This window comes from Vidua chalybeata, chromosome 11, assembly GCF_026979565.1.
Source record: "Vidua chalybeata isolate OUT-0048 chromosome 11, bVidCha1 merged haplotype, whole genome shotgun sequence".
Lineage (NCBI taxonomy): Eukaryota > Metazoa > Chordata > Aves > Passeriformes > Viduidae > Vidua > Vidua chalybeata.
This window is the reverse complement of record NC_071540.1, coordinates 16,885,766-16,909,872: the sequence shown is the minus strand read 5'-3', so window position 1 is coordinate 16,909,872 and position 24,107 is coordinate 16,885,766. Positions and strand designations below refer to the sequence as shown.

The 24,107-nt window shown below is 42.5% G+C and overlaps 1 protein-coding gene across 2 annotated transcripts in view; it reads right to left on the bottom strand.

The window, feature by feature from the left end:
- The window catches only part of CMIP (c-Maf inducing protein), a 130,523-nt gene that overhangs the window by 10,926 nt on the left and 95,490 nt on the right, over nucleotides 1–24,107 (bottom strand). The window contains exons 4-15 of one of the 2 annotated variants that reach the window (XM_053952618.1): nucleotides 23,741–23,902; nucleotides 22,531–22,572; nucleotides 19,826–19,906; nucleotides 18,418–18,498; nucleotides 15,086–15,189; nucleotides 14,420–14,524; nucleotides 13,296–13,649; nucleotides 5,830–5,895; nucleotides 4,740–4,766; nucleotides 4,252–4,300; nucleotides 2,695–2,802; nucleotides 70–186 (exon numbers count right to left, since the gene is read on the bottom strand). In XM_053952618.1, the coding sequence (XP_053808593.1) occupies nucleotides 70–186; nucleotides 2,695–2,802; nucleotides 4,252–4,300; nucleotides 4,740–4,766; nucleotides 5,830–5,895; nucleotides 13,296–13,649; nucleotides 14,420–14,524; nucleotides 15,086–15,189; nucleotides 18,418–18,498; nucleotides 19,826–19,906; nucleotides 22,531–22,572; nucleotides 23,741–23,902 (1,296 nt within the window). The remainder of the gene's footprint in view (nucleotides 1–69; nucleotides 187–2,694; nucleotides 2,803–4,251; nucleotides 4,301–4,739; nucleotides 4,767–5,829; nucleotides 5,896–13,295; nucleotides 13,650–14,419; nucleotides 14,525–15,085; nucleotides 15,190–18,417; nucleotides 18,499–19,825; nucleotides 19,907–22,530; nucleotides 22,573–23,740; nucleotides 23,903–24,107) is intronic. The other variant, XM_053952619.1, reaches the window with a different exon arrangement.

Sequence of the window (24,107 nt, the reverse complement as noted above, 5' to 3'; positions counted from 1 at the left end):
TCTGGGAAAGGCAGTGTGAACCTCAACACTGCCCATAAACCTCTACAACCACATGTTTTTAGGGCTTACCTCTACCATTGTCTGGTTACCCCTCAAAGCCAGCAGCATGCAAGGTCCCAATTTATTTTCAGCCAGCGAAAGCAGGAATTTCTTTGTTTTATAGCAGGATCCCATTAAAATATGAACCTATTCAAGAAACAGAGGTAAAATTAGGGGTGTAGGCTTAAGAAACACATATACCTCTGGAAGGGATATTGTTAAGCAGTCAAAAAGTGATAAATATTTGCAATTAACCTAAAGGAATGAAGGCTCTCTTTACAATTAGGGCTGCAGTGTCTCAACAGCTTTGCTGCTGAATGGAAGTGACTTTTCGAAGAAGGTGATGCCCAGCGAGATCTGAGGGAGTGGGAAGTTTTACTCCATAAAGGAGCCCAGCTGACAGCCTGATAGAGGCTCCCCAGAAAGCATCAGAGCAGCTGTGCAATTGCCCCCATTCCCAGTAACCTGATGAACCCAGCCCCGGGGGAACCACCGGGGATTTTGCTGTCGCATCTGTTTGCGCTTGGGTTTCTCTGGAAGTGCCAGCTGGGGAGCAGGGGCTGCGTGGGCCGGGTGTCTAGGTAAAAGGCAGTGCTGCTGGCAATCTGCTGGCCTTGGATCAGGGGTGGTGACAGACAAAATCACCTGTTCAGGAAGAACAGACAGGACATGACTGAGGAAGGAAGGAAGGAAGGAAGGACTGCTTTAAGAAAATCTGACAGTCCTGAGCACTAACTCAGACATGACTTCATGGGTTTTCATGCTCTTGGACCACTATCCTGCTTTCTCTTTTGCTCAGTTTTCCCTTAAAGGAAAGAACTGCTGAGAACATGCCCTGAGTGACACTCCTTCGAGTCCTTGAGCTGACAAAACTGTTGTGCAGACTCTCTGAAAGCTCCAGAAAGCACCATCTGATATCACATAGTAATGCCTATGGCAGGAATGCAAAGCCACTTGTACAAATCAAATATGTCTCTTCTCAGAAAATAAGTTGGTCATATTATTTCCAACGCAGAAGCCTTAGAGATTAAATGCAGGAAGTCTGGGTTCATAGAAGAAAGTCTTATTTCATAACCCAGATGTCTGATTCACCATTTGCCGCAGAGCACTACGTGAGAATTTGCATTTTCCAACAGCCTAGGCAGAAGAGCTCCATTATGTGGACTCAACATCAGCACAACCCTATAATAACCTTGTAAATACATTCTGCCCCTCCTGGGCTCATGCCCCCCTTGAGCCCCCCTGGCTCATGGCATTGCCTGCACTATGTTCAATACTGCTAAAATATCACAACCATGCCATGATCAGGTCAATTCTATGTGAATCATGGCTTCATTATCAGCAAGCTCTTTAGAAAAACAGAAAATCTTTTATTCCTTAAGCATCCATCAGCTTAGGTGGCCTTTAAAAATGTGAACCTCCAGGCCAAAAGAGATTTAATTTCATGCAGTTTTCATTAAGTTTTTTTAGAAGTTTTCTTGAGCAATGGAAAATACTGACACTGACAGTAAAGTAACATTAGGTGCATCTCAGAACAGGGTGTTTTTCCAACTTTATGGTTAGTCGTTAGAGCTCTTTAAGTATTTATCAACATCCTTGCAAAGGGCACAGAGTACTGCATATTAATGTGTGTTAGCATTGTGCTTTCTCATGCACGCCATCTCCTGATGCTCATAAATATCCTGAAGGCTCTCAGGAGAAATGATACAGTTCTGAAGAAATTTTCTTTTCAAAGATAAAAGACAGATGATCAGTGAAGAGGGGTGAAACCTTTTGTAAACACTCTTCTTCCATTATCAGTTTCAGAGCTAACTGATTGTCTGAATTTAAGGGTATAGACAGACATTGATGTTCTTTTCATCCCAAAATGTTCAGCATGTGGGAGATGCACAAAGCATAGAGAGTCACTTCACCATGTACCCAAAGCCAACTTCAACAGATGTTTTCCCCCTTACCAGGGAAAGGCAGTAATATAATTTCCACCTTACTTGGTTTGTGGAGAATTAATACAGCGAGAGACCTACGTGACTTGACCCAGGTTGCACAGGAAGACAGTGCTTAAATCTCATCACTGATTAAAACCTGTTATTTTCTGTCTAGCCCTTCTCAGAGTTACAAAAGAAACTGCTGAAAATGGAATGCTGGTTTCTAATTACACCTCTTCACAACAATGTAATTGGGCAGAGACACTGATAACACCTTTTATATCTATCCATCCATCCCTTGATTAAACAAATGTATCTGTTGGTTTTAAATTCCAGGGTAGCCTATAAATGTAAACTATAGGTGTGGATGTACAGAAGAGTCTGTCTCCCAGTTTTCCATGTTCCCTGAGAGAGTTTTTTATACAGACAGACAAAGACAGATATTTATAAATACAGAAATACATACATATGCACAAGCTTGGTTTGTGTATTACACTACCAGTGAGAAAACACACCAAGGTTCAAAAAGAGAACAGTAATGTGCTAACCAAACTGTGACTGCAAGGGAGGTCGATGGATTTGGTGGCAGAAAGTTCTGGATTTTCTGGTGAACACTCATGGTTAACAAAATCGTGATTTTGGTAATTTTTTGACAAAGACAAGTAACTGACCACCAGGCATTAGTTACTAATTGCAGAATTTCTAAACTCACATTACTGCAGACACCTACCATACTGGCAAAGAGCTCTCCATCATCATCACAGGCCACTCCCCCAGGGCTGTAGAGCTGGAACCAGCCGTCTTTGCCAGCCCTCACACTCAGCAAACACGAGTGGACCTGCCAAGAAGTGAACACATTGGGAAGGTTACAGTTCCTGCCAATAACCACCAGCATCTCCCACACTGGGCCAAAAGTAACTGCAAAACCAGGGACTGCTGGAAATCTCATGGTTAATATTCCAATCTACAGAGCTGCAGGCCAGTCTCCACTCCCAGAATCCATTTTTTCAGTATAACCAAGAGGGAAGCTGCTTCAGCCTTTACTGCATGGCCCTTTTCATTCCCTTTACACAAATCCAACATGAAATGGCTCAAATCTAGAGCAGCTCCTTTCACTTGGGAAAAAAAAAAAAACACCATCAAAAAACACACAAAAGAACCCCACAAATTTCTCAGCTTATGTCATTTTCCCCCTGTCCTCCCAGCATGTGTGTCTATACATCTGATGTGATCTGCATACCAAATGTGCTGGCTGATGGCTTGCTCATTCCAATCATTAACAATTCTTATAACTCCTGCTCTAATAATATTTGACCAGAGTCAGGGTGAAGGAAATCCACAGGGAAAACTCAACAGGGATACATAACACGGAAGCTGCACTGGAAAACTGGCACCAGTGAGCAACCATTAGTCTAAATTTGGCCCACTGTAGAGATTACTATATTTAGTCCCACAATTTAATAGAGAAGTCATAATTAAGCTTTATTTTTTCCTTTTCTTTTTTTTTCCTTCACTTGAAGAAACAGATGTTCCATTTCAATTTTTGAGGTGTGTGTGTGTGGGTGGTAAATTCTTTCCTTTGGGCACAGAACTCTAGGGACAGATGAAATCCTGGTGCCATTCTAGGACAAGAAGGTCTCTTCTGACACGGGTAACTGCTGCTCACAAGATCTAAACCCATGAGAATGAGGAGTTCTGGGCAGTGATGATACAGCTTCAACCACAGTTTGAGGGAGCTTTCTTGCCTTTATGCCAAAAGCAAGAATCACTGTGGGTGAGAGGCTCCCTGTGACTCAGCCAAAGCTGGTGATGCTGAGCAGGCTCTGAGTGCAGCAGGCACCACGAGGCTGCAGCAACACTCTCACCCCAGTAACACACTCCCACCCCTTTCTGCTGCCAATTCATGAGAATTACGGTCATTTGCACACAACAGAGCTGAAACACAGCTACACAAAACCTGCTATTTTGTAAGCTGTGTGGATCCATGGATTTTGCTTCCATTTTTTTTAGTATGGAAGATGAAAAGCTCTGAGTGATCCCCAGAGAGGGTGAAAATCTTGCTGGTCTGCAGTTTACTGCAGAACAAGGACATCAGCTGATGCCAGACAAGGAGGTGACAACACATAAACCTTACACATAAACCACCCTGAGTGGCCACTACTCCTTAGAGCCCTAGGCAGAGTAAAACCACACCGTGTTTTGGAACAAACTACTTAAGGAGAGATCTGAACATGTGCAGTTGCAATCCCTCCAACTAATGCTCTGTGTAAACTGCCAACAAACTCACTTCTTGCCTCGGGTCTTCTGCAAATCTCTGAATCACATATTTCAGCTCCCTGGAAAAAATAAGAGTAAGAAGGACAAGCTGCTGATTGCAGTATTTGCACAGGTATCACATTTCTCTTGAGTAACACCTAAAATTATATATATTAATGGACTTTAGAGAGAAACACGTTGAACTCCTTCCACAGAAAGGACATATAATGCCTAAAAGTGATTACCAAGGACAGTGTCTGCTCACAATAACCTAGAAAATGTATCAGAGATGTGCACTGACAAACTCCTTTGTAAATTCTATCAGCACCCAGTGGCTTTAGTCCTTGGGCTCCTGCTAGCACAATAAATTACAAAGAGAACTTTTTATTGCTAACAGAACATGCCTACAGCCCTTTACAGATAAAAACCATTAGAGACACAATACTGAATAATGCATCGCTGCTATTATTGACTAATACAAGAATTTATTCAATAAAACAAAGAAGCCCAGAAACTTACTTTGTGAATTTCTCATGTGCGAGAGCCCTGAAATTCAAAACAGAAGAGTATGAGGATCTGAGAGAAAGGAGAGAGGGGGGAAAAAAAGCCCAAAAAACCAAACAAGCACTTTTCAGTTCTTTCCAGATAATAAAAGGACTTGCTAAGCAACTGCAGCAAATAAGACAGAAAAAAAAGTTTCAAAAAATCAGATAAAGCCTCTTTCATTAACCTAGAGGGGAAAATTACTTGGAACAAATCTTGTAGCTTTTCTTGAGTCTGTCTTAGACAAGACTCTGACTAACGTCAGTAGGAGCTTTGGGTCAGAAGAAAGTAAAAGACTTACAATGCCATTATATAATTACAGAGTTTTGCCTACCTCCAAGAGCCAGGTGTATTCTTTAATTGCAAGGCAATTAGGGTATGGTCGCAGCTAATTAGCATCATACATGAGTAAAGCAATTAATGGTCATTTTGTGAAGTGCCTTGGATCAGGCTATGGTTTACAGCTCCCCCAAGACTCACGTTTGACTTAATGATGTCTCTGTTACCTATCTCCAAGCTCTCACTGTAGCCCAGGTAACCTGGCATGGAGGATTAGACCTCTGTGATTCAAGACATCAGGTCATCAGGGGATGTGACAAGCCAGCAAATTGTACAATTACAGGTTGCAATTTTTGTCCGTGGAGGTCTGCACTTTATAAACACCACTGTTCATTAACAGGCTTCCGAGGGAGCTCGGCTGATCCATAGGGCAGCTTCTCCATTTAATGCAGAACACAAATGACAGGAGTCTCTGTGACGCCAGTAAAGCATCCTCCCCCACTAAATCTCTCACTTTGCTCTCCTCCTCACCAGCTTTTCTCCCCTTCCTGTCTGCCTGTCTCTAGTTAACCGTATTTTCTTTTCAGGATCATCTGAGAGAAATGGGGAAGGAAGTCGAACGTGGGGAGGGCTTCACATCCCTCTGCATCAGCCAAAATCAACTTCAGTTTCTAAATCAATACTAGAGGCACAAAGCTCCTATTACCATCACTTTTTACTTGACGTATATTTCACCATAAAAAAACAGTAACAAGAACAAGCCAGTAAAAAGACAGTGCAAACTCACTCCTTGGGAAATGGGATAGGTTGAAGCAAGCTGGCCAGGGCTGGTCTCCAGTCATCATAGTCTGACCTGCAAAATGAACATTTTGTTAATAGGTTACCAGGTTTTAAGTATGGTTTGCCAACAGTTAGTTCAAGGAGTTAAAAGGTTTTTACTGTGGGCACCAACACCCTTTCTGGTTTACTGAAGCACTCTCAAAATCTACAGTGACATTTCCCTTTCCATTTCCAGCACATTCTCCATTGAGACACAATAAATCTGGTATTTACAGTAACCTCCAGAGAGGCCTTCTTTATGTCAACTTAAAGACATTTGCTGTTTATGAAACCTGTTGACATTTAATTACTAAGTAATACTTTCATCTAAGTTGGTAGAGCAATTACCAGGCCACTGCTATTTAAAGCTCTTCTCTACATTTAACTGGAAATTTTCTTTGCTATAAGACAGAAGCCCATTAGCAAAAACAGAGATGCCCCCAAATCCATTTCTGACACAAAACCCACCAGCCAAAGCCCAGACCCTGGCTCTCAGTCCCATTAGTACCAACGAGTACACACAGAAGTGAATCTCACATGGGCTGAAACACCTGGGGATGTCTGCAGAAACAACGCCTGCCACCTCCTCTTAGTGCTGCTACCTTTTGGATTTCAGTGTTAAAAACCAGAGTATTGGCTGCAGCTTACTGGAAACTTGGCACAAAAGTGTGGTGTGTCTTTGGGAAGGAACGAAGTGTAATGTTCTCAAATGGACAGTATCTACTGATAGCATTACAGACAGACAACATACGCACAGGAACTGTTCCAAAAGAATGCAGTTTTGCAAAGGGAAACTTCTAGCTCAGAGAAATTGAAGATGGATGCATTTCCAAAAGTCTCATCCATCTTTTGAACCACAAAACCCGGAAATGTCCATGAACTAGTAATACACATGATGTTGGGACAATCCACAAAGATGTGTTCACAGACAGAAAATTTAAATGCGTGAGCAGGGTTCTCTTAAGAAGCAACATGCAGAGAAGTTTTACCTGAATGGAGAATTGTGATGTAAAAATCAACCAGGGAAGCAGTTATCACTTGCCCAAGAGCAGTATGAGTTCAGGTTACACAAATGTGTGCTATGTCATGCAAGCAACCAACCCATGAGGACCACTGTGACCTGAAAGTGGTTTAGTGCATTAAAAACCAGAAGAGCACATGTGAAGTTACAGTAATCCAAAAAAGAAACCTCGTGCCCATGCCAGTTGTGCTAAAAGCCAGTGAACTTAATTTTCTCCTCCATGAAAAATTCTGTTCTACTAGGGCCAACTCTGAGACAAGGGGTGTCTCACAAACCTGAAGTGAGTGTGAGTCAGTGGCAGCAAGAGCACTTTGTGATCACCTATTCACAAGGTTCTTTCCAGAGACAACAAGTCCCTCACCTGCTTAGCCACTGAACAAATAAGGAAGATGATCAACTCTGTTTAATGTCTCAGAACAGCAAGACATGAAGCAGGACTTCATTACAGGGGTTGTTTTTCCATTTAGTCAGTGTAAAGTGAGTATCATGACACACCTAAGGATGGGGCTTGTCACATAAACTGAAATAATGGAAGGAAACCTATGACACAGCACCTCTAAGATGAGCTTTCTGCGTTCTTTCAACAAAGCTTTGATTAATTAAAGCTATCTACAAGATTATTCATTGTTTCTGACCTACAGACACATTGAATGGGTCAGTGACACAGAACTCTGGCCTGTGTTCAGGTTCAGCTAAAAGTCTCTTGTTAAAATGCCAGGTGTCTTGTAGGAAAGAACTGATGCAACCTATCTATAGCTGCAGCCCTGAGAAGTGCCACAGGTCTTACCACGTTTGTCAGGTGTGAGAACATAGTCCAGACATTTTGTTTTATTTAGATGTACATACCCTTTAGAAATTCCTAGCTGATTTTATTCTAAGAACAACACATTTTATTGGTAAATAAAAACAGCACTAAAAGCAGATTTTTAAGCAGGGGAGACTCAGAAGTGAAAACCTGAGTTAGAAAATCCAGAGGTGTTAAAGGTGCTTCATACCACATGAGATACAGCACCTACAAATCTTTTCTAACAGAAGGTTAACAGCTGAGAGCCACTTTGAGGCTTAGCTCCTGTGACATCCCAGGCTAAGTGTTACACCACTGAAGTTCCTTCTTGAGCAATCTGGAGAGTTGTGATTACTAATAATATGAACCAATCAACTTTTCATGGCTGAGCTTCAAAGGAAATTGCAAGAGTAAGAAAAAAGTTGTTTTGCAATGAAATGAAACTGCAGACAGAATGGGACAGTATCACTGACTTTTCTCAAAGCTGGGGAGCAGGGCAGGCCTGTGAGAGGGCAGTGAAAAGAAATCAGTCTGCTTCCCCAGCAGGAGAAGGAAGAAAGAAAGAAAGGAAGGAAACCATCTCCTATTGAAATATATAAAATTTGGTTGCATGAGTGGGACCTGAACATAAAATCTGCACAGCCTGTAATCCCTTCAATCTGAGCTAGGAAACATGAAACAAACACAGCGCAAGAATAAAACTAAACTACTTATTAAAAGCCCACAGTGTTTCTCCTCCTCCCACCTATTCCCTTTTCAAAAACATTTTCCTTCTGTCTGTGCTCATCTCATCTGCACTCTTCTTTCATTTCAGACAGTTCCTTTTTTCTTTTTCCTTTTTTTTTTTTTTTTCAGTCCATTCAAAGCTCCAGCACAAGACAGAAGTGTTTGAAGCATGGAAAGAAAGGGAGATGGATTAGTTCTGGCTGCAGTTAACAACCACTGCAATGAGCCAGACAAAGAGGCTGGGCCAGGAGAAGGAGGGAGCACAGAGCTACAGGGAGATCCTGGGACAGCGCCTGTGACAAACTCCCTTTGCAGCTCATCCAAGGGCGCTGGGCTCAACACTCATCACACAGCTCAGATCCCAGGACTGGCCTGATGAAAGGGGGAGAACGGCTCCCTGGCTCTGATTTTTGCAGGATTTGCAATTCTAGGTGAGCAGCACAGCAGCCAGGCTGCAGCCCGACCCGCGGGTTCCCAGAAGCGCATGGGGGTCGCGGGGCCAGGCGGTGACAGATCAGAGCCATCACCTGCCACTGCACACAGCCTCCCTCACCCTGAAACTGTCCCAGGGGACTGGCCAGGGCACAGAACAACCATATTAATTAAATAATCCCTGACTGCAGTGACTTTGCCTCTGGGCCATCATCGCTCTTGGCCTGCCAACATAATACATTTTCCTTCCCTGGGATCACCTTTCACCAAAATGAAAACCTGCCCGCACGTCATGTGCGGCACAAACAATCCAAAACACACGAGCAGCCCAGGGCAACCTCGATAAACATGACATAGGATAATCCACTTGGGATATTCAGAGCATGCCACTGACCTATTGGGGAATGCAGAGCAGCCAGGGGAAGCTCCAGTGGGTGCTCGTGTTTGGAAAGCTGTGGCTCTCATCTCTGAAACACTGCAAGCCCCAAGTCCTTGGGGTTTGGGGGAAATGAAGAGACAAGAGCAACTACTGGGAAGCAGCTTCTTCTCCAGACTGAGCAGACTGACAAGGTAACCTCTGTTGTCAGATATGTCAATATGACCATACCCCCAGACATGTACCTGATCCCTTCTTTCCCTGGCTCTAGGTTCAATTCCCTGAATTGTATGACATCAGGTTTAGCTCAGGGTGCCAGGACAGGCTAAGAAAAAGCCTCATCAGACCTCTTGTCAATACAAGGCACAAACTTCCTATCTGCAAAACACTGAGGTGCCTTTTCATGCTCAACCTTCTTTTGAGATGGGCTTGTTTGGCTTTTTCAAAGGAAGAACATTTAGCACTATTGCAACCCTAGAAAGGTTCTGCCCTGACTGCTGAGAACAGAAATGGGCTCCACTGCTCACAGTTGGCATGGAAGCATCAGGAAACAGCAACACAAGGTTGCCCAAAACAGGTTGTGACACTGGCCCCAGAGAGGGGTACAAGAGTCTGGACATCTGGACGGACCCTTGCCACTACAGGCAGCCATGGAAACAAAAAAATAACACAGACAAAGGGTAACAGTTTATGATACAACACCAACAGAGCTTCCCCAAGAGGGGTCTCACAACCAGCTGACGTAGATTTCACTGCAGACAGTTTAAGGGTCTTCCCACCCCCTAGAACCAGTGGGGTCCTTCAGGTGGAAGAAAACTTTGAAGTTCTCCAGCCCAAGGAGTGGACACATGGCCCCTTCTACTGCAACTTTCTTTAACCATGGTTGTTCTATTCAAGTACAACTCTGTACTGTACAAGACATTCCCAAATGCATGGAAACATTAACATGCAAGTAGGAGCTGGGCAATGCCGAGCTGTTCTCAGAGCCTCTAATTTAATATGATGAACAAAAATTTTTCAATTAACTTAGTGCATTTTCTACGCACCAGTTTAAAACTTGTAGCGTTCAGGAGACACTGGCTGCTGTCAGTAACACTATCAGAGTCCAGAATGAGTTACAGAATATTGACACAGAAGTTTGATCCACTTTTGACTGCAGGACCAAAATACTGTGTTACCCTAGAGACTGTGTCTCCTTTAAAATCTGCCCAGACTTTGGGTCATCTGCCAAGATCTTCAAAATCATGATTTTCTATTTCCCTTTAGTATGCAAGAATTGTGTTTTGTTACTCAAGTACATTAGAAAAAGGGTCAAAGATGTTCTAGGTGCTGTAAGAGCCCCACAGACAAACTTTCTAAACTGCCCTTTTAGCTTTCTGTGCAAAAAGTGAAGTATTACAGAGATTGTTAAATAACATCTTCATTGCTATTAGAAGTGAGTGTTTCTCCCAAAAAGTAAGCACTGTGTAAGAGTTAGGTGAACAATAAAATGTCCTCTGTTGAGAATTCTTATTTGCTAGACTTCCAATAATTAAAATTTGCCTAAATAAATTACTCCCTGCTGCCCTAAGTTAATTATGTAAAAAAGATATCATCCGTGGTGACTCTCTTGTTTTGATGATGATACTGAGTCAGACACCTAAAAGAACAATCAAACTCAATGCTAAGCAACTTATTTATGTTTGGCTTACCATTGCTACTAATAAGAACATTATTTTACTGAATGCCCGCTGAGAGCTCAGCTCCTGGATAACAGTTGTTTTATAATTAATGTTTTCTTCCTACTGGCATGTTCTTCAACTCTCTTTCTTCATATTCTCAGATTTTCAAAGTACAGTAATAGTATTTCATGCAACAGAAACCCTTTGTTCAGAAAGAGCTAGAGCATGAAAGTAATCAGCATCACAACAGCATTATCTTGTATTTTTGGTAATAACTACAAGTCCTTCTAAAATGCTTTTCCATCACTGGTTTCAGCATTAAAAAAAAAAAACAACATTGAAAATCTTTACCTATAGTTTACAAATAAGGAAAATGAGGCATTTAAAAGTGACTTATCTAAGACCTCCCAGTGAGCCAGTGGCAGAATGAGGAGCAAGCAGATTCTGCATTACTGCTTTCAGGCACCCAAAAGATCAAGGGATGAACAGGAATGGAAGGGAACTCAAATGAGTGGAGCTACAGCCAGAGCTCTGCCTTAGGAGCTGCCCTATATTCTCACAGGTTGTGATTTCCCAAGCAGGGTGTGGGCTCTGGCACTCTGAGGAGAGTTGCAGTTTTATGTTATCACTGGTCCCTCACTGTGCACACATCCTGTGGGTTTCACCTTTCAGAACTCCTGTTGTACAAGCAGAAAAAGGGCCCAAAGCTGCCCCACACCTACAACACCTCTAACAGTAAAACATTCCCATTTTCATTGCTGCTGCTGAACAACTTGATTTTTAAAAAGATAGGAAACACATCAAAAAAAATAGATTATTTTAAGGTATGGAGTGAAACGAGCTCTTTGTGTAGCAAATTAAATGGGAATTGGGACCTGGCATATCAAATGTTTAAAAGTGGAGAGACTGTGAGGAAGAACATGCCCATTTGTGAATTTGTTTATAAGTGTGTGTCAGCTGCATGATGAAACCAAAACCGTCAATGCTTAGTGAGTCAGCATCCAAACCAGCATCAGGACTGGGAGAGTGCTCAGTGTTTATGGAAAACAGGGAGAGTCAAGGGGACAGGAATAAATACATGACATGTTTAATGTAGCACCTGGGTGCGTGGAGACTTAGAAGCCCCCAGATGAAGCAAACTCAGATGCTGTGCTTTTTTTAATGCAATCATTTTTAAAGGCAGAAGAACCTAGGCCACAGGGGAAAAAAAATATACAAAATTAGCCTTCACAGCAACTTCCTGCTCAAGAATCTAATGGGAACAATATCTGGTGTTGACTTGTCCTGTCTCCAGTTTTGAATGAATGCTTAAGCAACTGCAAGTCAGCTGTGTAGTGAGTGGAAAAGTGATGCTGCAAATTTGTACTATGTATTTTGAAAAAAAAGAAACTGTGGGACAAAAACCTTCACAAAATCCTCCACCACAGCACTTTGACTTCATTTTATTCCTTGAGAGTGTACCCCCCGATGTGCATTTGTCTGCAGTGTAGGCACATGCTCACGGTTTACAGAACAGTCCAGATTTCACCCACGTCTTGGATTCTAGAAAGTTCAACTATGACTTCATTAGGCCTTACACTGTTTAAAAATAATTAATATAGAAGTTTAACAGTTTGCCACAAAACATACTGCAACTCAGAGCTAGCTGTCAAAGTCAACAAAGTTGTTTTATCGCACTTCAATTACAAGTTCCCATTCTGCAGCCCACCTTTTCTGTTATTCCTTTTCCTTTATTTATCCTTTATTAAAACAAAGCCTTTCCTGAAGGACATTTTCCTTTATATTCCTATTTAAGATATTCAGGAGATTTGCCTGCCAGTTGCAGGCAAATGTTGCCACCATTTTGTGGCAAAGACTTATTTGAACACCCGGGGTCTAATACAGGTCTGCTGTACCAAAGCAACTGGACAGAGACTCCACTCTAACACAAACAAATCTGAATAACTCATAAAACTTCTACAAGCACAAGACAGGAGCACATCTAAGTGAACAACAATGACAGTATCCAACTCCTGCAAACGTCAGGGTAGTGGTGCTGCCTATCACTGCACAGACCTGCCTGTTCTGGCTCTGTCTCAGGCAATCCCCAGAGCCCTAGAGGAGACAAATAGGTTTTTTTTGTTTATTTTTGGTGGCCAAGAACAAAAAGAGAAACCACTGGCACCAACATCCCATCTTCTGTAAAATGCCTGAGGCTCAATGTACAAATAAGCTTTCCATTTTCATCTTCCTACTAATGCTATTTTTAGAACATCTTGGCAGTGCCAGATGCCTCTTTCAAAGGCTGGACTCTCCAGAGCTGGAGTTAAGATTTATAACCATGTGCTGGCTCAGCACAGATGTTGAAGACAACAGGCCTGTGGGAAAAGCCCCCCCCCCCCCGCCCAACGTTAAGATGACATTGTTCTAAAAGCTGTTCAAAATAGTCACTCACAGCATCTTGAGTATTTCCACGTAGCAGCCCAGGATCCTGTCTGCCTGGGCACTGAGCTCGATGCTCATGGTGCTGCAGGTGGGGCTGACCATCAGGCAGTCGATGAGGTTGGGCTCGCTGTCGTTGCCAACGCCGGCTGTCATCTTCTGGTTGGCCGTGTTGTTGCGCTCCACCTCCACGTGGATCTCGTTGGAAGTGACAATAACTGGTTTGAGACGGGATTCAGTCAAGGTGGCCTCCTGAGAGACCAGGTCAGGACTCGTGTGAAGAAGGCGGAGGGGGAGATTGGGCTTTCGGTCACACTGCTGCTGGCAGCCATTCCGAATTTCCTTCAGGCTTGGCGAGTTGTCCCGACTGAATTTCAGAAAGAAACAAATCACTTCAGTAGCCAGACATACCAGCAGAGAGCAGGAGAGAGAGTGCAACACTGAGAAGCCACGATTTTTTGCAATTTCCCACTGCACTTCACCCCAGCCCACCGGATGGCTTTCTTCTGTGCAATCGGATTACTAAAATCAATTAAAAACATTAAAAGGCTCCAACAGGACTGCTCTGCAGCCCCTATTTGACAAAGACTTGAGCTTTTCATTACTCTAATTGACAGACCGGTTTAGTCTAAAGGTGAACTTTCCTGTCCAAGTCGTGCAAAGCTGTAACAGAATCCATGCCCAAGTATGTATCTGGCTATAGTACATGCCCAGACATTTGTCTGCAGCCCTCGTGTCTGGAATTTGTGTTGGACACTGAGCAGCCCCTGTCCGTGCTCTACCATGAGGAAAGTCAGATAGGCATAAACAAACAGGAAACATAGCAGAGGGGAACCCTTAGTGTCTACTGGAAACTGGCTCGTGTGTCAAGAACTGCGGCGTCTATTTTGCAGCGAGGAGGAATCAGATTTTCCACAATAACGGAGACAGCCTTGTGAAACCAGCTCGGGTTCAAAGCTCCAGATACACAGGGATTTACACAGAACCTTTCCTTCAAGGTCTCACTCCTGCCCTTCCTCATTCCCTTGGTGAGCACCAGGGAAGGAAGGTTCAGCTTCTCTCAGGTTTTCAAGCACACCCATCTCACGCTGATCCTGTCTGTGAAGAACACGTGGTCAGCTGGGAATTCATACTGACCTGTTGATGAATTCCTCATAACAGGAATAAATGGCAGCTAAGCACACAGCTACGAGATTTGGCAGGACCCTGGGATGTGGGCATTGTCCCGTTGGACCATGCATGCTGGGAAACAAAAAACAAGATTATGTCATTGCGAGCAAGATTCCTGTGGGCAAAACCAGTCAGACAGAATGTGGTGACAGACCTGGATAGGCATCCTTGGGGGATCTTCAGAAGGGCCATAACAGAGAGATATTTTAACCCTGTAAATCCAGTGGCCCTACTTATGAACAAGGGTAAGCTGAATCATTGATTTAATTGATGTGGTATCCCTGAAGTCCTCCCCAAATCTCACACCTGAGTGGGCATGATGAGCTTGGAAGTTAATTTGAATCATTCTGCAGAGGCTTTGAGTCTAAACATACGTGAAGAACATACACACAGCAAAGTCCATCAGCTTGCAGTGCAGAATTAGGCAGAAAACCCTAGACTTATCTGAGAACTAGCGTTTTGAAAAAGAGCCTTCAGCAACACTGCCTGATGGGCTTTTGATTTATTTGCTTATTTGCCAGTACCAAAAAGCACCAGCTACTGTTAACAACCAGTAAAGCAGGGCTGGGAGAAGTAACACACCAAAGCATTGACACAGGATTGGAAATACACCATAAATTAAATGTAACTAACCTGTGAATAAACTTCTTCACCACCTCCATTCCAGCATTCAGCTCATTCAGAGACAGAATGTACTCCTGAGTAAAGAGGCGCAACCGAGGGCACTTCCCAAAATCCTGTCCAAGAAGGGGAGACTCAGTGAAGATGGTGAATGCACATGGAAACTGTAGGTTTTCAAAAGAATCCAGCTCAAGCACAACTGAATTCACATTGCTATAATGCTGACAAGCTTCAAGAGAAGAGCATCTCTGTACACTGAAGTAATGCTCTCCCCACTAATAATGACAGCGTTTCCAATCTCTCCTTTATACCCACTTTGAAAACAAGGTTCTGTATAATGAACCAAACAGCTAAAAACCAAAACATCTCACCTATACTTACGTTTGTTTTGCAGTTTTCACTTAATATTTTGATTTTGAGATACATTTTTTGTTTGGCGCTTTTGTTTCCACTCCTAACTGCAGATTTTTAGAAATAAAACTCAAAAAAATATTGTATTTCCATTTTTGGCATGGGTATCTATTCTGGTTTTAGAGAAAATTATTTTGACATGCTATCAATACGCAATCAAGTACAAAACCAGAGATCAGTTTTTTCTCCACGGATTTTACTCCAGCTATGCTGTGAATTTGACAGGTGAGCTCAAGAGTCACTTTCTTTAAATCCTGCAGTCAGAGAGGCACCTGCTAACTGAAATCCTGCATCCCCTCACATCACCTGCTATTTTTAGATGTGAAAGGAGTAAATTCTGCTGTCTGGTGAGTGTTATTCCACAGCACATTTCCTCACATTTACACAGGTGTAACCTTATTACACAGGTGTTGCAGAACTACAGAGTTGAATTTCCAAGTGGGGAACAAGGTCCACTGAGGACAAACAAGCACTCCCAACTATTCCTCCAGCAGCTGCCTGTGGAAGTTATCCTGAAAAAAATACATGGCAACTGAAATGTTAAAGAAATGCCACAAATGGTAATGAACTAGTGGTGGTCTGCAAAAGGGATGATAAACTCCCAGAGCACTGAAACCTTCTGCTAAATCATTTTGGTTTCAGGCACTTCTGTAGAACAACCTGTATTAATACCAGGTAAGTTTTACAGCCAGAGAAAATGACCAAAAACTTGACAACAAGTTTAGGCTGAGCAATGTCTCTTTCAAGCCCTAAATGTCACTGCTGGTACTGAATGGCTGCCTGGTAACTTCACCCAGCAAAGGGACCGTGGGCAATTCCACATCATTACAATTAACATCATTAAACTTTTAACAGCTCCTTCTGGCAACTTGATCCAAGGGGCAGGATCAAGGAGACCATGTGTGCTTCATAGAACATTTAATTAATTTCATGAACATGCCTTGCAAGACAGCTTTTGCAACTGCAATTTGCTTATGAAAGTTTTCAGCCTTCTAGGTGTCCTAACTGAAGCTGGACTCAAAGTCCAAGAGATCATAAAGAGGATGTCACTGCCAACCTCTGTAAAATAAAATATCTCTCTAAATTTAATATATCACATACCAAGCACAGAACAATACACACCACCATCACTGTTTGCTCAAAAAAAATAAAAAGAAAAAAGAAGGAAGGGTTTATATTCAAACATTTGGGCTGAGCCTACAAACAGCTAAAACCCAAATGTCTGGGAGGTTGCTGAGCACTCCTCAAATAACTCAGCACACAACAGCCTCCAGTCCTGCATGTAACCAGTATTATCACCAAGACAAAAACCCACCTTGGTTCTTCTGAGATCTTAAAATCAGAGATAAATGAGACACTCTTTCCCCATTTTATAGGTAGAAAACAGGGGAGCAAAACTTGTTGGGAATTTTCAAAGGCCACAGAACAAACTGGAGGCAAAGGTGGGAAGAGCCAGCTCAGTCTCCTGCCCCAAGGACTGCACAGGGCCTCCTGAGGTGATGAAGTTTAGTGTCCCCCTAAAGAATAACTTAATTTATGTGCACACACACACACACACACACACATTCTCTAAAGCACTATTCAGTACAGAAGTCCCCAGAGAGTGGTAAAGTGCCCAAATCCACTCCAATTAATACCTGACACCATAAATTCTCCAACTACACACTGCGGTACAGACATGTTGATTTTCAATCTGCAAATGTTAAGTATGGTAAATATACCCAATTCTCTGAAGCTAACCAAATACAAGCATTATACTATGCATTTAGATTTTATTTGAGACCCCTCAAGAGCTCTGGATGCTTTAAAAAAAATCAGTCTGGAATCCAAGAATAACATTTACAGAATATTTCACTGAACACTACAGAATATTCAAAAATGTTTACATGTCTGCAGAGTGCTGGCACAGAGCCAGGAATATGACCTTTTTACCATCTTGGGCTTTCTACCTAGTTCTGTAAACTCAGGGAGTTAAATAATAAGATTGGGAAAATAAGAAATATGAAGTGTTTTCTACTGGGTTCATGCTAATCACAGCATGACAATGGATGATCTCTAAAATTATATGTTAGTGAAAAGAAGTTGATTATGAAGTTACAGAGGTTCATCCTTGAGATCACAGCCAAATCAACTGCCTTAAATATTTGATTTTATTTATTTGTTATTCTTTGCCACTGCATTGTGAAGTAAGACTTCTTCACATAACTTCAAAACATTGGCAGGAAACTTAGTATGCCACAAAAGCTGGAGAGCTGGTAAATACCCCAGACCTCTATTAGGAAAGTAATATGGACCATGTTAGAACATTTTCAGAAATTGGGGGAATCTGGTCTACAGGGTAGAAAGCAAAGCAGGGCATATATTTCAAACACTGACAAGGAATTGATCAGCAATGAGAAGAGAGAAAGCCTGGGTAAGAACAGCCATAAAAAGACAGAGTACCTAAATCCTGTAATGAGGAAACCAAGGTAAGAACTCACTGGACATGGCCCAAAGAAAAAAGGAAACCAACAGGGCTGGTGGTGTCTTACAGAAAAAGTGTTGAGGGCTGAGCTCAAAATGAACAAAGTTCCCATTCTGCTTTTGTTATTTATTTGATTTTAAACTGTTTTAACTGCAAGGATGGCATGCAGGGAGTAAATAAGGAGCCAAGGGCCAGGTGGGAATGAGCTGGAGCTGCATATGCTGGCACTGCTGCCAAAAGAAACATCCCTCAAAAGATGGCTTTGCTTAGATGCTTTTGAGGATCCCACAGAAAGCTTATTAGCTCTGCACTGATGAAGTAACACACAATTACATGCAGCATTCAACACTTTGGGGGGCAGATTTAGATACACCAGCACATGACAGGCAATAGAGCAGCTGCTGATCACCAAAGGTGTGGCAGTAAAACTTCTCCAAACTGCTGGAGCTCCCGTGGCACGTGCACTCACCATGTTGTGTTTGAGAATCCTCTGCACCACTGGGGTGAACACCTCGATCACCACCATGGACCGCGGGCGCTCTCGGCAGTGCTGGAAGGAGCAACAGGTCATGGTGTGAGCTGCAGGAATCATGGAGATGGGCATCCCCTGGCTTCACACCCCATGCATGGATTACCCCAAGGTAAACAACATCCAGGGGCTAAATTAATCTTTCCTGAGATTAAGCCACTCCTAACACTGCTCATTCCTATGGATTTGCTGGCATCTAGTAGAAGATTCCCATGGGAGCTCACAAACTGCAGATTCCCATTCTTCCCAAAACTCACTGCAATGTATCATTTTGGGGTCTTATTGCCAATAGTTTTAAAAGGAAAGGGGCTGTGGACAGGAAGATATGATCATACAGGCACTGTAATGCCACAAACCTCCTTTCTCTGGGATACCACAAACCTGTGGTGGATCTTGGAAGGTACCAACAACCCACTCTCCCATCACAGGATGAAATATATAATCATAATGTATCAGAGTAATTTAGGTTGGGAAAGAGCTGTGAAAGTTATCTGGTCCAAACTCCTGCTCAAGACAGGGTCGATTTTGAAGATAAATTCTCCTTCTCATTACCCTGTCCACTTCTGTTCTGGGAAGTCCATAACCTGTTTCCCTTCCTGCAACTATACACACCCATCACACACATTTACAGAAAATTGGGTGCCCATCTCTGAGAAAGGTCTAAGGCAAAAAATCCCAAATCAGGAATAAAAATGCCTCAAGTCTGAGGCTACTGATGACCTAAGAGTGCTTATAAAATTTCAAGTCAGAGGAGTTTTCTGTAACTTGACTCCATTTCTGTAGGAAGAAGAAGCTGATGAATAACTCTGGATGGGAATTACAAGCAGCATTCAGAATGTTTGACAAATACATACTTAGTCATCAGCAAACAAATTTAAGCAGACTCAAAACTGAAACACACAGAGGTCTCAAGGAAAAGCAGTATTTTAAAATCTAAAAGGTCTGCAATCCAAAGTACTCTGAAGTTTATGGATAAAGGATACAAACTGCAGCAGAAGCATGGATTTACCAGAGAAATGGATGAGTCCTTATGATCTTCCCACTGCCATGACCCAATGACAAAATACCATAAGGGCTGAGTTACACACACCTGAACACAGTGGCTCCAGTGATTTCTGCATTAGCTGAACACAGCATGCAGTAGGACACCTCTTGTACCCAGACTGAGCTGTGGGAGTCTCAAAATTTTAACTCTCACACAGTATCAGGACAAAACACTCTGATACACTAAGCATATGATTGTATTTATCATAATGGTGCTGTTCACCATTCCAGTATCATTGCTTGCTGACCAAAAACTGAACTCAATCTGGGCAGGAGGTAAGAAGTTAAAGAAAAAAAAAACAACCTCCCATTCTGATGATACCTTGCAGAAGAATTCACAGAGGTCAGGAGGAGGATGGTTGTTTTCCAGCAAAGGTGCAATTGCCTTTAAAAAGAAAGGGAGAAAAAAGAGAAAAATGTGCATTTCAAGGCAGCAACTGGAGAAAGCATATTGCAGGGAAGTATTTTTCTTGGGGGGATAAAAGCTCACTTTTAGAAAAGGACAAAAGCATCAATAGAGAAATTAGAGGTGGGCCATGTATTTATTTTACAAGTAAGCTCAAGCACACCTCTGCTATGAATCCTCAGGAAAACTCTGCTTTTAACTACATCAGTGGAAATATGTAAAACGGGCAAAGGAGTACAATATTTATAATGGTTTAAATGGAAATAGGAGCAGACATTTTTGCTTTAGGATGTAATAAAGCAAGGATGAATCTGGCTCACTATTTCACCATTCACTATCTCCCTAAAAGAAAAAAACTGAACATCACCACACACACATACCCTTTGTGAAGGAGTTCAACCTCTTTTTTTGTGAAAAAGAGTTCACTAAAAGCAACCTAGCACTGCTCTTACCTGGGAAGACCCTATTTATCAAAATCAAGCATCTAACTTTGTAAAAGCTGAGATCAACCATTCCTTTGTTGCTACAAAAACCAATGTGCTTGTGCTGGGTAAACACATTGGAGATCATACCTGCCACTGAGGGGGTAATGAACTTATGCTGCTGTTACTTCCTTTGTAAACTAGAAAATGGTACCAGAATAATATATTCTATGTGGTGGTGCCTTCAGGCTTTTCCACTCTTCAGTTACAGGGATTCCCAGTGCCCATTTCAATGTAAAGCACTAAACATAGCAGCCAGAACATTTTGTATTAAGCAACTGAACACCAGATATTTTATCTGGATGGCACCTGGGGTTTTACTAAGGCAGCCTGCTTTGGTTTTTGCTCTCCCTCTCATGTCCTTACTCAGCCCTGTGAGCCTGCTTGCAGTAGCTGTGTTTCACAGTCACACATTCAGGTCAAGATTAGTGTGGATTTTAACAACAAAACCCAAGCAAACTGCAAAGCTCTGTTTGGTTACATGTCAGAACTATGATACTCATCATATGCCACCCTTCTGCAACTGTTCACTCCTCCTCTGGCAGTGGCCCAGCCACAGGGGACTGATGGAGAACACAACCCCATCCATGAGCCCAGAACATCCTCACTCCCCCATCCAACAGCTGAGCTCTTTCCCAAACCCATCTTTGGGATTGTTTCCTTCAGGATAACAACAACAGAGATAGTCAAGCAGGTTATGGCTCTGCCTCTGTGGTCAGTGTGGAAGACTGACAGCCTGAAAGGACCTTTTCCTGTGTTTTCCTTACGAGTGCCGTGGCCAAAAGCAGCCACGTGCTGTGCCACATTGCCCAGCCGTGGCGACACGTGCGTCCCCACCCTGAGCAGGAAGGGATTGGTTGGGATGTTGACCTGCCCCAGCACCATCCAGACAAGGAAAGCTGGTCCCAAGCATTGTGTACTTTCCACATGCTACATAAACACACAGTATTAGCAATTCTTTCCAGGAATAGCCCAGGTTATCTGGGTAATGGCAGTGAGCTCTGAATGCCCAGGAACTGCCAGCTCCTTAATGGCTTGGGCACAACCTACACGAGGGCAGGACTTGAACTGAAGAAGCCAGAACAGAGGAACAACACAGGCTGAAAGGACCTTTGGAGGCCACCAGGTTCACCTTCCCTGCTCACAGATGGGCCACCTTCCATATTTTATTAAAAATTCCTTCCCCCAAAAACAAACAGCTGTAACTGGGGGCTTGAACTACCCTTGGCACTAAAGTTAAATGAAAGTTATAGCAAAAATAAGTAAATGCTACTTCAGAAACTTCCCTCAGTGGCTGATTTCAGCTAAAAGGGTATCTTAAACACAGCAGTTAAACACAATTAACACCTACTAGCAGCTACCTGCCACCTTGTCATTTTGCAGAAAGAGTTACAGGGATGTGATACAATCAGGTGGTGGTGAGGCTCTAGATTAGATTACTGTGAAAATCTGGAAATTACCCAAGAATGAAATTAAATCACAGTGATAAGGAACCAAGTTCCACCTCTCTGATAAACTGTTGAGATCTTATAGTTTGTTTCACAAGCAACAGAGCTGCCATTTGATTCACTTATTTCTATGTCTAAATAAATGTGACCTACAAAAAAGAAAAAAGTTGAAGAGGATATTTTTACAAGTAAGTTAGCAGGGATTTAAACTGGAATGACACAAGAGCAATCCCTTGCTCACATACCCTCAGCAATGGAGACATTCTGTATATGGTAGCATCAGCCCCTCAGGAAACTACTTAGCCTAAGGGTTTTATAGGGCACATCTGGAAATGATGGAGTTTGACTATTTAAAGTACATCTACAGATATGGATATTGCTGTGTAGCCTCCTAAGGAGGCCATTTGGAGACACTGTTAACACTCAGCATGCTGTGCTCTCTCACACAGACTGATGAGAAAGCTTTATTGTAATTCATCTATGAAACAAGAATAGAAAATTGACAAAGCCACACAAAAAACAGACAAATGGTTTTCATTCCTGCCTAAGCTCAGCAGCATTGGTGGAAAGGCTTTCACATTCGCCCTACTTCAGTGGGGCAGAGACAGGCACTAAGAGAACTGTTATCAAACAATATAGATTTGTCCTCAGCTTTTGACAGAAAGATACTCACCACAATAATGCTCTCATGGTCTTGAGTGGTTAGGTTGTTGTTCTGAAAGAGTTGAATAGAAGAAAGATGAGTGAAGGAAGAGCACTCTTGAGTTGGTACATCAGCACACACAGTCCCCAGCTACCACCAGACACAAGGAGAAAGGCTCAAGACTCAAGTGGTTATTTTCTGAATAAAAACCATGGCATTAAAATCACCCTCCTAAAGGAGATGGTGCAGTGCCTGCTGTGAGGACTGGTGCAAGCTTTCATTGCTCCTTCAGTTCAGCACACTAACACCAGGATGCCAGAGGTCTCAATCAGTTGAGAAAGTAAAGCTAGCAATACATTTCTTTAAAATGTTTTCTTAGGACAAGCTGTATATATAATAATTTCTGTCTCTACAGAAATTATTAAAAGGATTGTTGTGGTGGGGTTTTTTTGTGGCCAGTTTTCCCAAAATTCTTTCTTTAAAGATGGTACCAGGAAAAGCCAGTAAATTGACTGGAAGTCACCTATGCTACCACCTATGCAGAAGAGTTTGCTCTGTGCTTTTTCAGCAGCATGATCCATCCAGAGCTTACAGTGGTGTGAGTTGCTAAGATTTTTGCCTACTGCAAGAAAAAATAATAGTGGATTTTTTTGCTTATATAAATCTTTCTGCTATCACATCAGAACTAAGACAAGAAGAGCCTGCTTGGCATTACATTTCCTGTCCATGAAAAGTTAAATATTTGAAGCAGATGTTGTAGGAGGAAGATAGATAATTCTCAAGAAATACACTTTTCTTTACCAGAATTAGTAAAAATAAAATAGCTACACAATTAATTTATTGGTCTGTGTATATATATAGATACAAAAATTATTGGTCATGGAAGCAAAGCCAATGGAATAGAAGTCAAAGGGAGCTTTACCACTTTAGATTTAAGGCATGAGTTAAACCCATGTAAATTTACCATAATTAAAAAAACCAAAGAAACAAAAAGCCAACCAACCAAAAAAACCAAACCAACAAACACAAGATTAACAGGGCTTGTTTTTTTCCTAGAAATCTACGTAAGATGGGTCAAATTTTCCTTCTCCCCAGCAAGTGCAAACTCCACTCAAGTGAGCAGAAGTCACGAGCAGACTCGCAGGCAGAATTTTGACAGCCCAAGTTAAAATAAAACCCACCCCCAAACTTTTAACTGTTTGTCTCTCATCTGAGAGCAACAGGAGCCCTGCTGAGGTACCTCTGAGAGCAGCTTGGAGACAATCTCCAGGGGTGCCTGGTGGATGGAGTCGTCCTGCAGCGGGGACGTCAGTGCCATGTCCACCAGCGTCCGGATCTCCTTCAGCACTACCTCCCAGCGGCTGGGGTTACTCAGCACCTTCTTGTACTTGTAAATCTTCTTCTGCAAGACACATGAAAGGGCCACACTGACACCACCAGAAACCCCTTGAATGCAGCCGTGCCTCCTGCTGCCCAAGGGGGCTGCTCTGTATGTCGAGTTCTGCCTTTTCTGGTGGCTGAAAAGCTGTACTTGAAACATTTAAATGGACAAGAAAACCTTTTATGTCAAAACCAGTTTCTTCTGTGGAAGCAATGAGAAACCATGA